General features: G+C 40.2%; 1 protein-coding gene across 6 annotated transcripts in view; it reads right to left on the bottom strand.

Moving 5' to 3' along the window:
- Gpd2 (glycerol-3-phosphate dehydrogenase 2) overlaps positions 1 to 12,970 on the bottom strand; it is a 152,086-nt gene that overhangs the window by 25,657 nt on the left and 113,459 nt on the right. For all 6 annotated transcript variants that reach the window (XM_015986392.3, XM_006992807.4, XM_076569499.1 and 3 more), the window contains exons 8-9: positions 12,022 to 12,166; positions 5,738 to 5,931 (exon numbers count right to left, since the gene is read on the bottom strand). In XM_015986392.3, coding sequence (XP_015841878.1) covers positions 5,738 to 5,931; positions 12,022 to 12,166 — 339 coding nt within the window. The remainder of the gene's footprint in view (positions 1 to 5,737; positions 5,932 to 12,021; positions 12,167 to 12,970) is intronic.

Genomic DNA, 12,970 nt, shown 5'->3' with positions numbered 1-12,970 from the left:
AAAAAAAAAATCCTGTATAAGAGTTGCCATGGTCATGGTGTCTCTTCACAGCAATGGAAACCTGAACTAAGACACTTCCGCTCAAATTATTTTTCTGAAACTGGTCCTATTATATACATTTGTAACCAAGAGAAGGTAGTGACTGAGAACTGCTTTAAATGTCCACAGGAGAAAATCTGTGTAAAGCATAGCAAATTGGAGCTTTGGTGTCTTAGAACTCAGACTCATTCTGTTCCCACAGGTAAGCAAGACGTCATTACTCTTCCATCTCTTCCTCATCGTGTTACTTGTCTTTAGCAGCGATGATTCAGAAATCTCTCAGTATTCTAAATGTTGTGCCAAGTAAAAGTTATAAAATATTTGCTGGAATACTGATATGGTTCTCTGAGCAGCCCAGAGTGGTGTCTCCAGCATGGAATCCTTGTATTTGAGAGGTTGAGACAGAACTACCATGAATTCAAGACTAGCCTGGGCTACAACTTGAGACCCTGGCTAAAAAATAATAAACAGATAACTGGGACCAGTGGTGTACAGTTTTAAATCCAGCACTCAGGAGACAGAAGCAGGTAGGTCTCTGAACTAGAAATCAGCCTGGTCTATACAAAAAGTTCCAGGCCATGCTAGATAGGGAGATCCTATCAAATTCATTTCTATTATACCGTCAATAAATCAGTTGGTTTACTCTATGATCAGAAGAATAAAACAGAAATAGTAAAGGTGAACAGAGCTTATCACAGCTCCTTGAAAACAGAAAAACTCAGTGTGATTGTTTCAGATTATAATAAATACTTTTCCTCTCATATCCTTGGCAAGACAAGTGTTTGTTTTAAAATTAATAAAAAATGAAAGCCACAGGAAGGGACAATTAAGCATAAGCATGTGATTCTGCTTGGCATTTGTCATTTAGGTGTGCATTTCGGGGTGTTCTCCCTCATGCTTACCACTCTCAAAAAAAAAAAAAAATCCCGGCCGGGCGGTGGTGGCGCACGCCTTTAATCCCAGCACTCGGGAGGCAGAGCCAGGCGGATCTCTGTGAGTTCAAGGCCAGCCTGGGCTACCAAGTGAGTTCCAGGAAAGGCGCAAAGCTACACAGAGAAACCCTGTCTTGAAAAATCAAAAAAAAAAAAAAAAAAAAAATCCCAAAGAACCATGTGAAAATATCTAAATGGGTACAGGGAAACCGTGTCAGAAATCAATACTTCTCTAGCAGCGTGTTTAACCTGCTGGAATGAAGTGTTAATCACAGAAATAAGATACCATATTACATTTATAAACTAATGAAACTAGAAAAAGCAAGGCGTGTGACACTCTAATTAAACAGCTGGAAGACAGCCAAGCCTGTGTAAGTTGATAACCCGAGTACAATCTCTGGCAGGGAAAAGGCAGGTCTGCAGTGAGTTGATATGACCAGCCCGGCTGTTAATTGAATAACAGGCAATCTATAAACACTACTAACTGCACATGTGCAGGCCCATGTGCAAGCGCAGAGGCGGCCTCGAGAAGCACCCCAACACTGTGCGCCTGGAGGAAGCGCCCAGCACATCTTCTGTCTCTCCCTGTCCACTGCACTTGTAACTCGGTCCCCATCATGGCGTCCCTCTGATTAACCTCTGCACAGTAACTTAATGATACATTTTTCAAAAGATCATTTTTCTTCCTAATTCAACACGGACTGCAGAACTATCAATTACCCATTTCAACAAAGAACAAACAAGTCATCTAGAAATTTCAGCCTGCGAATAGAAAGCTTTCTAAACTGTAAAAGAAGACACGGGTTTATTCGCAACAGGCGAGATGCTCTGCAGAACTGTTCCCAGGCATCCTGCATAAGTGCACCAGCTGCTGTGAGCACCATGGAGTGTTAGGATTTGACGCTCCTCTCCTCCCTCTCTCCCTTAAGGATCAAGCCATTTGAGGAGACTCAGAAACTGCTATCAGAACTTACTTATCCATTTAATAAAACCTTTTCATATGATTATATCATATGAAATGCAATGAAAGCAAAACATTTTAAAACTGCAGCTCTGGGCTACCAAGATGGATCAGAGGGTAAAGGCAATTGCTGTGCAAGCCAGGGAATCTGAATTTGGTCCCAACAACTCCCATAAAGGGAGACAGAGAGAACGAACTTAACCAAGTGGTTCTCTGTCCTCAATACTTGTGCCTACACACACACACACACACACACACACACACACACACACACACACACACACACACACACACCATATGCAGGCATACATCATCCTAAAGGTATCTGACAGCTTCCTTAAAATGAACAGAGAAACTACTTGATCCAGTCTGTACCGGACCCCATATCACACCGTATAACCCAGAACCACTAACCAAAGTACTGTACAGTATTTAGATGGTCATATCAGAGTCAGATTTACTTAAGACTCATAACATCCCAATACTATCAAGCTGTGAGGGGGGAAAAAAGTCACTGTCCCTCAGCTTCAACTAATGCAGGGATTACATCTCTCTGAGAAGGAAGAAGGGAGAAACTAAAAACATGCTCGAAAAGCAGTGTGTCTGACACGTACAATACTCCATGACAGCAAAGCTGGGAAAGACAGCACAGAGAGACAATTTTAAAAGTGTCTGGAGATGACAACGCTTATTTCTTTCACATTTCATTAGTACGTAAGAGGCTACTGGATTCCACCAAAATACCTAGAGAAAGCCCACGACTATGAAAGTCTTCACCGTAAGACACAGAGAGCTTCGGCCAACTGCTCCCCTTTATCAGGTCTAAGTATGATTCTCAAATATGGGGAGTCCAGTCAACTGGAAATGAGAATGCAAAGAAACTCTGAAGGAGGGCTCTTCATTAAATGTTTAAAGTGTAAATTTAAGAGGAAAGGTGCATACAGCCGATAGAGCTGTCACCTCCTGAATACTAAACCTAAAGGACACAGAGTCTCATCAAGATGGTGCCCAAGCCACCAAGGGAAAAGCCTGCTCAGTAGTATTCAACCACTTTTGTAAACATTCAAATTAAGAAGTCTGTCTTTGCGAGTTTCTCCACTTCCCTGATAACCACAGGATAAGGGATTTGAAGAGGACTCTAGCCGGAACGGCCAAGTCTTCTCTAATTATAGGTAGAGTAAAAGTGCCACCACCTCTGTCAGATGTCAAAGCTCCTATCGGGGCAGATTTTCACATTCATCCTGGACACAGTGACTTTCCAGGACCCACCGCTGCCTCGAGCACAGCCAACCTGACAGCACAGTAAGGAGCCGGGTTTCTCGTCCTTTCTGCATGTACCTGGGAAGGCCTAAGAAAGTGTCTATACTCTTGTCGCCTCTTGAATTCGTTCTATACTTTGTTCTCACAATCATGGAGTACATCAATAACCCTACTCTTGACAAACTTTATATACAAGCAAATACAAAGAGGAGTGGGGAATTATTATCATATTGAAACACAATCACAGCCAGACATCTAAGCTCCATCCAGATCTGCAATGGACAAGCAAAGGATTAAGTTTAAATTACAAGGAAGTTTTTTTTTTTGAGCTGAGGATCGAACCCAGGGCCTTGCGCTTGCTAGGCAAGCACTCTACCACTGAGCTAAATCCCCAACCCACAAGGAAGTTTAAGATACTTAAATAGAGATGTTAAACAAAGCATGGCTGCCTCCAGGTAGTACGTGTTGAGCATAGAGACTGGTTGTAAAAATTAATTACATTTATTTAATAATTGTATGATATTGTTGCAAATATCCAAAGCGATTCTATTCCAGGTAGAATTATATACATTACTTCAAATTAGAAGTAACTAATAATATACAATATGGACAAATCCATTAAACTAAGACAATTATTTGAACCATTCTCTAAAGCTCTTTGACTAGTTCAATACATGATTATACAACGGAACAACAATATAGGGAAGAAAGATTCGTAAATGCTAGTGAGCTGCATCCAGATAAAAATGGTGTCTGTATTTCCTCCACTGAAGCCAGCATTGTAAGACCGCTCATAAAAACAGATGAAGACTGTCTTTCTAAACCATTAAGCCGACTCTTTGATCATAGAAAGATGGCAAAAGTAATGTCACTACCAAATCCTCAGCTTCCTGTTTGAGGTGCAGCAAATCAGTGAGTGGGTCTCTGAGACCCCAAATGTTGAAAGCTTTTTCGTAGCCTGGAGGCTGCAGCCAATGGCTATGTGGTTATCACTACCACAGAATGAGAACATTGAACTACATGCTATGGAGATCATTTGGACTATGATGAGAGGGAAAGAAGGAAAGAAAAAGAAGGAAGGAAAGAAGCCCCAAAGTAACTTTAGTTATGAAGGCTGAGCTCTACCACAAGCAGAGTGCCCTTCCCAACGTAGTTCAGCATAAGCAAAATGAGAAGGTGAGAAAGTGATTTTGTCCTCGGGAAGAAATCAAACATCACACACACACACACACAGCATGGAAGAAGATGGTCACTAAAATCTGCTTTGTTGGCAAGAGTATTGCAAGAAAACCACCTAAATGTGAAAGGTTCAATGGACCAATGTGCTTATGTTTCAAGATGGCCCATGGCAATGCATACTGAGCTGAGAGATATCTGTTCCCTACCAAAACTAAGTGTGAAAAGACTCATTCTTGCCCACTATATCTACTTTGGAGTGTCATTACCACAAGTATAGCTACTGAAGTGAAGTATGCCCAGTCCACCAACAGTCCTGTAGATGTGGATACATAGAACATGGTCTTTTTGATTTGACAACTCTTTAATGCAAGCTGATTAAACTACTGACTCTACCATTGTTGTAATATCTGCAATCAAAGAGAACTATTTATTAAATTGTAAAATTAAATCCCCGAAACCACCAATAGCTAACTAACTTACTTTTGCTCAAAAGAGTCATGAGTAGTAACATGTCAATTAGCTAACAAGTTTTGTAGACAAAGACTCCCTTCCCATGGGGAGCTCCAAGAACATATCTTAGACTAGTGCTGGAACATATGGTTGTGACATGCTAGCAGTATAACCACTGCCCCTGAAAGACAGGTGACATCTTAAAGTGAAATTTTATGCCAAGATATGGTGATGATACAAAGGACAGCTCAGAAGTCATCACTGAAACAAAGGGACAAGGGCTTAAACGTATATTGCCTAACTTGGTAAAGATAAATAATACAATCATTAGACCATAGAACACATGGAAGGGGGGGTAGATAAAAACAAAGAAGCCATTTAAGGGCCACTTCCAACTGTCTAAGTATGAAATGACACAGTTGAGCCAGACGTGATGGCATACTCCTATAATTCCACTAGAGAGACTGAGACAGGAGAATTGTTATGAGTTCAAAGCATGCTTGGGCTACATAATAATACTCTGTCTGGGAGTAGGAGGAGGCACAGACATAAAACTGGCCAATAACCAGAGAGATAAAATGGGAAAAGGGATGCCTGGTATTCTAGGTCTGCTAGCCAGTTTTATGTCAACTTGATACAAGCTAGAATCATCTGAGAGGAGGAAACCTCAAATGAGAAAATGCCCCATAAGAAAGGGCTATAGGCAAGCTTATAGGGCATTTTCTTAATTAGTGATTAATGGAGGAAGGGAGGGGGAATAGGAGGGGGAGGAGAGGGGAGGGGAGGGGAGGGGAGGAAAAGCTAAGGATTATAGCATTCAAGGTGTGGTGATGTTTCAGGCTACAGGCAAGAAAGGCCTGGAAAAGTCTGGAAGATATCAAAGAGGGAAGAAACATTACAGGAACACTTACGTTACCTTCAACATCACAACTCAGGTAGTTGCGCACTTCATTCAAGATGAAGTTGATGTCTTCTTCTGAAGGAATAGGATGGTGTGTGATTTCTGTTGCTGAATCAGTGGTGCCAGCAATAGTCATCTTCTGCCAAGGCAAGAAGAAAATAACTCTCCCATCACTGGTTGCAGGATCAAGAAGTCCCATGCTTTCAGGGCTGAAGTAAGAAGAAAGTAATTTATTTTCTGTTTGGCATTCATGTTCAAATAAGCAAAATAAAAAAGAAGTGAACTACTTATTATTCCATCCTAATCCATAGAAATTCCTAAAATTTTAAAAAAAGGGTAAAAAATAAGGAACTGAGCAAATGTGGTAATATCACCCTGCAACCATCTCCATCTACTAATGTGAGGCTAATTAATCGTCTTTCGGTTGTTTTGGTTTTGACTCTTTGGACCATTCACATTAGATAATGTCAGTGGAATAAATGCCTATAATTTCTTTTACTATGGCCAATTAACGATGACTCTTCAACCTTTCTTGGAGTCTATGAAAAGTATTTTCCTGGGACACTTGACATTTTGCACAACCCACGGTAGAAAACCTGAGAAGTACATGAGAAAGCAAAGCCTAACTTTCTGGAAACTAAAATGGAATCACCAAGTAAGGCCTTTGTTCCTTGACTTGAACCCGTGACACTTTGTCCAAGTGACAGGAGTGTCAACAAGAATATAGAGAAAAGAAGAGGGTGGTCTTGTGTTTGTTTGTTTTTGCTTATTTGCTAAATAGCAGCTATTGGTCGGGCCAAATGGAGAGGAATAGGTTAGCAACGAGAATCTTCCAAACAGAAGACACTAATGTATTATGCCAATAATCAAAGAGAAAGACAAGCCCCACACACAGATACAAAAATCTTTCTAAATCTTAGCCAAGAATTTTCACTAACATATGCTGTACAAATTAAACACAAATACTCTTGAAAGAATGGGCAACTGTAAGCAAACATTAGTAAAACCCGTACATGGGGCTGGAGAGATGGCGCAGCAGTTAAGAGCACTAGCCCTTCTTCCAGATGATCAGGGTTCAAGTCCCAGTACCTATGTGGCAGCTCATCACATAGATAAGTACAGGTCCAGGGGAAAGGACGCCCTCTTCTGACCTCCTTGGGTACCAGCATGCTCAGAGTGCATAGACACATTGGCAGACAATAAACTCACCGGCATAAGATAAATTATATTAAAAAATAAAATCCTTGGATTGCTGCCTACAAACTATTGTCTGAACGCACACTTTCAAGAAAATGTGAAGTTGTCAAAGAAGTGGAAAGGATCCGGAAAAGTGTCATATTCAAATCGAGTAGTAGACATCTCTACATAGCTGTCACATTTGACTGAATTCTCCCAGAGAGCTGGAGTTAAAGGTATGTTCCGCAATGAAATTCCTTAGGTGGGAAACAATCACATTCAGTTTAAGTGATTTTCAAGAAATCTCTCTTATACAAATGTATTTAAAGTGCATGCAGTAGAGTTCTTATGTTTATTATACCCTTAAAACATTTCAAAGCTTTATTCAAATGGGTAAGGAGATGAGAGGCTAACAACTGTTAAAAAGCAAACCAAAAATATTTTACATAAAACAGAAATCTTTGATCAGCTCCATGTGTGCCTCTTCTTTATGTAAACTATGGGGAGGACCAGTCTTTCTCTGCAAGGCTGCCAGCCCTGCATAGCTCTGCGCTCTAAATTCAAGGAGCCCAGAGAAGAGTACTGCTCATTCAAAACCTATCCTTTCCCAAAGGTTCCTACCACCAGCCAGGGTCCCAGAGGAGAAGTAAATTTCACTCTAACATGCTGAAAACCAGTGTCCCATATTTTTTTTTTCCTCTCTAAAAAGGATTTAACAATTCTTAGTCAATCTCATGTCTTAGAAAATTTTGGACGCGGCTCCAAACTGTTGCCCCCTTAGATTAAACCACCAGTCACGTTAGGTTGGATACTAACTTCAAATTCCAAGCTATGGTTTGATAAAAGGCCTTTTGTTGGAAAAAAAAAAAATGTGAGAAACGTCAGAGAACTTTCATGGTGACATAGTTTACATACAAGCATCTCACAAACTGGAAAACCCATGGCAGGTTTTAAATAACACAAATGATAAACTTACGTATAAGATTCTACTATTGAGTGACGTGGGTAGGAAGTATAGTCAGAAAAGTACAACTACTGAGACCCTCAAAAACTTCCACTGCAATAAAAGCCATTGAGAGGGTGAAGGTGACAGTTACCAGGCGACATGTACCTGGAACCTGTAGAGAATCAGCTGCTTAAGCGAAGACATATGTGCCCGGCATAAAATTAACAAGCACAGAGGGAAGACAGAACTACTCGCAAACGGTATAAAATTTTCAGAATCCACTTGGAAGTATCTTTCATCAGTTCTAAATTACCTAATTCATAGTCTCCCTTGAGGAAAAGTTTGTTTTCTTATGAAGGATTAGTTCTGCAAGGTCACCCCAAAGAGTCAGCCCTAGTGACAGTACAACGTGAGAGGCGCACGGCGCTTTTCAATCTGTGTGATTCATTTGGCATCAGCAGGGGAAGCTTGCTAATTTATGTGTGTGTCTAGGATTAAAGGTAATGAACATTTTTCTCATGCAGACCATTGCTTTCCTGAAGAACCCTTAGTTAAACTGAAATCAATTTATTGTTAACCACTTAGCAATCAGTGTTAGAGCTAACAGTATGTACACACATTACAGGGGGAAAAATTGACCTCTTGTCAGTAGTAAAAAGCAGCCTGAAAGGAAGAGGTGATTACATTCTCGTACTGCAGTCAACTAGAGTGCTAGTGTTGCTTTTGGAAGAAACCACAATTCTGAGGAAAATTCTTAAATTCAAAAAATTGGTTTTTAAGAATAAATTTACAAAAATGATTTCTGTACATTACATTTTCTGAAGTTAAAATAGTTCTTCTGAGGCTAGAGAGATGGCTCAGTGGTTAACAGCACTGGACGCTCTTTAAGGGGACCCAGGTTTGATTCCTAGTGCCTACACGGTGTACGGAATCCATCAGTAACTCCAAGACCAGGGAATCCAACACCTCCTTCTTGATTCCACAGGCTCTAAGCATGCATGTGGTGCAGAGACATACATGCAGGCCAATACAGATAAAAGAAAATAAATCTCTAAAAAAATATTACTAACCATCCCTACATCCCCCAAACATATGCCTAAAAGCTGTTACTGGAGTGTTAGGATTATACCAAATTTTATTATTCCATAAAGATACTTCTGCAAATACCCCAAAAAGAAACAGTGGACGTACAACCTTAACTCCTTATCTACTAGCCTACATTCCAAAATCTATGGCTACTAAAGTCATCAAGTTTCTACACTAATCAGCAAAGACACAGCAGTTAACAAAACAGATAAAGCCGATACTTGCAATCCCAATTTCTAGGAGGTGGAGTCAAAAGGAATGTAGGATTTGAAGCCATTCTGGACAACAGATTAGATGCTGTCTCAAAACAGATCTTTACCAAACTTTGTACACAGGTGACATGCTAAGGCGATACAGAATTGGAAGTTCAGGGTAGCTTCATCAGGGGTCCATGCTGACAGGAAGGTAAAGTAGTAGCCAATGCAGGAAGTTCAATGTCAGTATGGTAACTTCCTCTCCTTATCTAATCACTCTACAAAAGCATGGTGAGTCCTTTACCAATAATGGAGAAACTAGGGTTCAGAAAATCAGGTTTGCTTTAAAAGACATGACTGAAGCGTCAGCATTAACCTAAGACCTCTGTGGGTGAGCAATATAGCAGGTGAAGAAAATGTAAGACCTATGAGGGCTACTGAACAGAAAGAAGGCCTACAATCCCAGGACCATCCCAGAAGGTGAAAGAGCAGGATCCAGAGTTTGAAGCCAGTCTGGTCTACAGATGAAACTCCGTTTAAAAAGAACAGAGAGACGGGCAGTGGTGGTGCACACCTTTAATCCCAGTACTGGGGAGGCAGAGCCAGATGGATCTCTGTGAGTTTGAGGCCAGCCTGGTCTACAGAGCAAGATCTAGGACAGGCACCAAAACTACACAGAGAAACCCTCGAAAAAAAAATTAAAAATAAAACAAATAAATAAAAAGAACAGAGAGGCAAGGAGAAAAGAGGTGGGAGAAAGATGTAGAAAAATCTCAGCAGTGAGGATAAAAGATGCATCTGTGTTCTTACCATCTAAACAGGCTAACAGACTAGAAAAACATGGGTGGTTAAACAACATACATGGTGTTCCTAGGTGCTATTTCCTTAGATATTTAAAACCTTTATAGAACATTTTCATCCAAAACCATGGGATCTAGAGATTAATGTTCAACATGTTTCTGATCTTTATGCAGAAAATTTGTAGACACATGTATTTCTTAGATCCTAATGCGCAATCTCTAGGTGTGTATTTTGAAGTGGCATTGTATCATTACTGTACTTCTAGCCTACTAAAGTCATATTTGAAGTCATATTTTAATGGTATATATATAATACTCCCTTGTGTAAATAAGCTGTAGTTTATTTATTTCTCCGAGGTAGAACTGAAGTAGTTTCTAATCTTTCTCAATAACGTCAAAATGAACAACTTTGTATGTAAGACATTTCATGAAGAATTATTAGTTACTAGATGATCTGTACTCTTAGCATAGGCTTAGACACTTTTTTCCACAGATATATTAATGGTAATTAGTAACAATAATTTAGATGGAGAATAGAGAACACAGACTAAAAACCTACTCAAATACAGCCATGTGATCTCTGAGAAAAATGCAAAAAATATACATGAGAGACAAGAGAGCCCCTTCCACAAATGGTAAAACTGGACATCCACATACACAAAACAATTCAAATAGGTCCAAGACATTAATGGAAGACATGGAACTCTGATGCTATAGGAGGAAAAGACTTCAAGATACAGGCAAGGACATTCTCAACAGGACTCCAGTCGTTGAGTAAATAATGCCAATGGGCAAATGGGATTTCATGAAATTGAAAACTGCAGAGCAAAGGAGACAGTTAATCCAGAGAAGAATGTCTGCAGAATGGAAAAAAAAATTCTTGCTCGTTATATGTCTGACAAAATACTCATTTTTAGAATATACAAAAACTCAAAAAATAATAGACAAACAAATCAGAGGCAGTTAAAGGCTGTCTGCTGCCCAGACTGATGACCTGAGTTGAAACGCCTGGACTGACTCACACAAACCGTCCTCTGACCTCCACACACATGCTATCGCAGCATGCGTGCACACCTGCACATGATCACACCTGTGCATGTGCATGTCTGCGCATGAACACTCCTCCTCACGTGCACACTCAACATGCACACACACCAGATAGATAAATGCAATCAAATGTTTTAAAAATAAATCAAGGAATCCATTGACTAAGTTGACTGGGCCAATGAAATGGAAAGTACTCAAAAGATGAAACACAAATGGCCAATAAATGCATGAAAAAAAAAAACATTCACTGCCACTAGTCATCAGTCAAAACTGTAGTTATTAAGAAAGCAAATAACAATAAATGCTGGCAGGGATATGAACAAAAGAGGATCCCTATACACTGCCAACAGGAGTAAACTAGTCCAGCCACAAAGGAAATCAGCATAGAGGTTCTGAAAAAAAAAAAAAAAAAAAAGCTAAGACCAGAAACAGATCTACCATATGACCTAACTATACCATGCCTGCATAGTGACCAAAAGACTCCAAGGCAACAACATGGGACAGATGCTTGCACATCAATGCTACTGTCACACTGTTCTCAATAGTTAAATAGGAAACCAATCAAGGTGTCCCAACAGCAGAGGAAAAGTGGTGTGTCCACCACTTAGGATGAGTTTCTTTTTCATCCTAAAGAAGGATAAGGTCACGTTGTTCACAGGAAGACGGTGTGACTGGACAGAGTCATATAACACCAGTTACACCAGTCTCAGGAACACAATTATGGGTTTCCTCTCATGTGTTTCCTAGATTTTTATAAAGATCTCTAAAATCATTTATGTACATACAACATGAAAGACGACGTCAAAGGAGACGGGGAGGGGAAAAAAGAGAAAGCCGGGCGACATGGGAGGAACACACTCGATGTACAACGAATGCTTGTAAGCAAATGTCCCTCCTGTAACAGAACCATAAACCATACATATATACAATGAAAAAAATTAAATAAACCACAGCAAACACTTCAAAAAATTTTTAAGCGCATAATAGAAGACATTTAGTGTATGTGAGCCTCTTCCTCAGGTGATGGGAGTCAAAACTGAATGCCGTTACCTGTAGTACCCAGGCATCACAATGTGGACACCCGCGCTGGGCTGGCAGATGACGGGAGCATGGTCATCATCCATTTTGCGCACAGAGTCTGTGAAAGGTCCGGTGGCATTGATAACACATTTGGCTTTCACATCAAACTCCTGCCCTGTGAAGAAAAGCAGCATCAATTACATACTCCATTTGTTCTCTGCTCACCAGTGCTGGATTATTAGTTCATCTATTAACTTAACCTATGCTGAAGTAGAGTGCATACCACACTAAGTGACATGAACATCCAGAGTTATTGAAGGAGCCAAACAAAAGCCTCACTTCTGAGTAAATTTACCCAAAACAAGTCCAAATTAAAAAAAAAAAAAAGCAAACCACCTTTTCATTGTGGTTCTCGGTCTATTTATAAAGCCTATGATCTGGAGCATGGGGATGCAGATCAGTGGTAGAGCTCTTGCCTAGTATTTGAAAAGCTGAGTTTAATCCCCAACACTGAAAAACAAAAACCATATAAAGTGCTAAACACAAAGAAAGTGGGATGAGTTAATGGTTTGTCCTTAAAACCCAAATGCAAAAAGAAAAAGGAGGAAAGGGAGGGAGGGAGAGAGGAACTGAAAGGGAGAGCTGGCATGCTCAGGGGATTAAGATGCCTGACACCAAGCTTGACAACCTGAGTTCGATCCTGAGAACCTGCATGATGGAAGGGGAAAACTGACTCCAAAGCTGTCCTCTGACCTCCACATTCACGCTATGGCATGCATGTCCTTTGAGTCAATCACGCGCGCGTGCGTGCGTGTGCACACACACACACACTACATTTTTTCCAACTAGAAAAAAATAGCCAAATGTTTAACTACATTTCTATGAGAAAATATATTTCACAAGCGTTGCATTTGCTCAAGAAATGATGCAATTTTGCAGCTGCCCTACCTAGTGTTAGCGTTGCGGCAGGAATGGAAAT

This window comes from Peromyscus maniculatus, chromosome 4 (assembly GCF_049852395.1).
Source record: "Peromyscus maniculatus bairdii isolate BWxNUB_F1_BW_parent chromosome 4, HU_Pman_BW_mat_3.1, whole genome shotgun sequence".
Classification (NCBI taxonomy): domain Eukaryota; kingdom Metazoa; phylum Chordata; class Mammalia; order Rodentia; family Cricetidae; genus Peromyscus; species Peromyscus maniculatus.
This window is presented reverse-complemented; position numbering and strand designations above follow the sequence as displayed.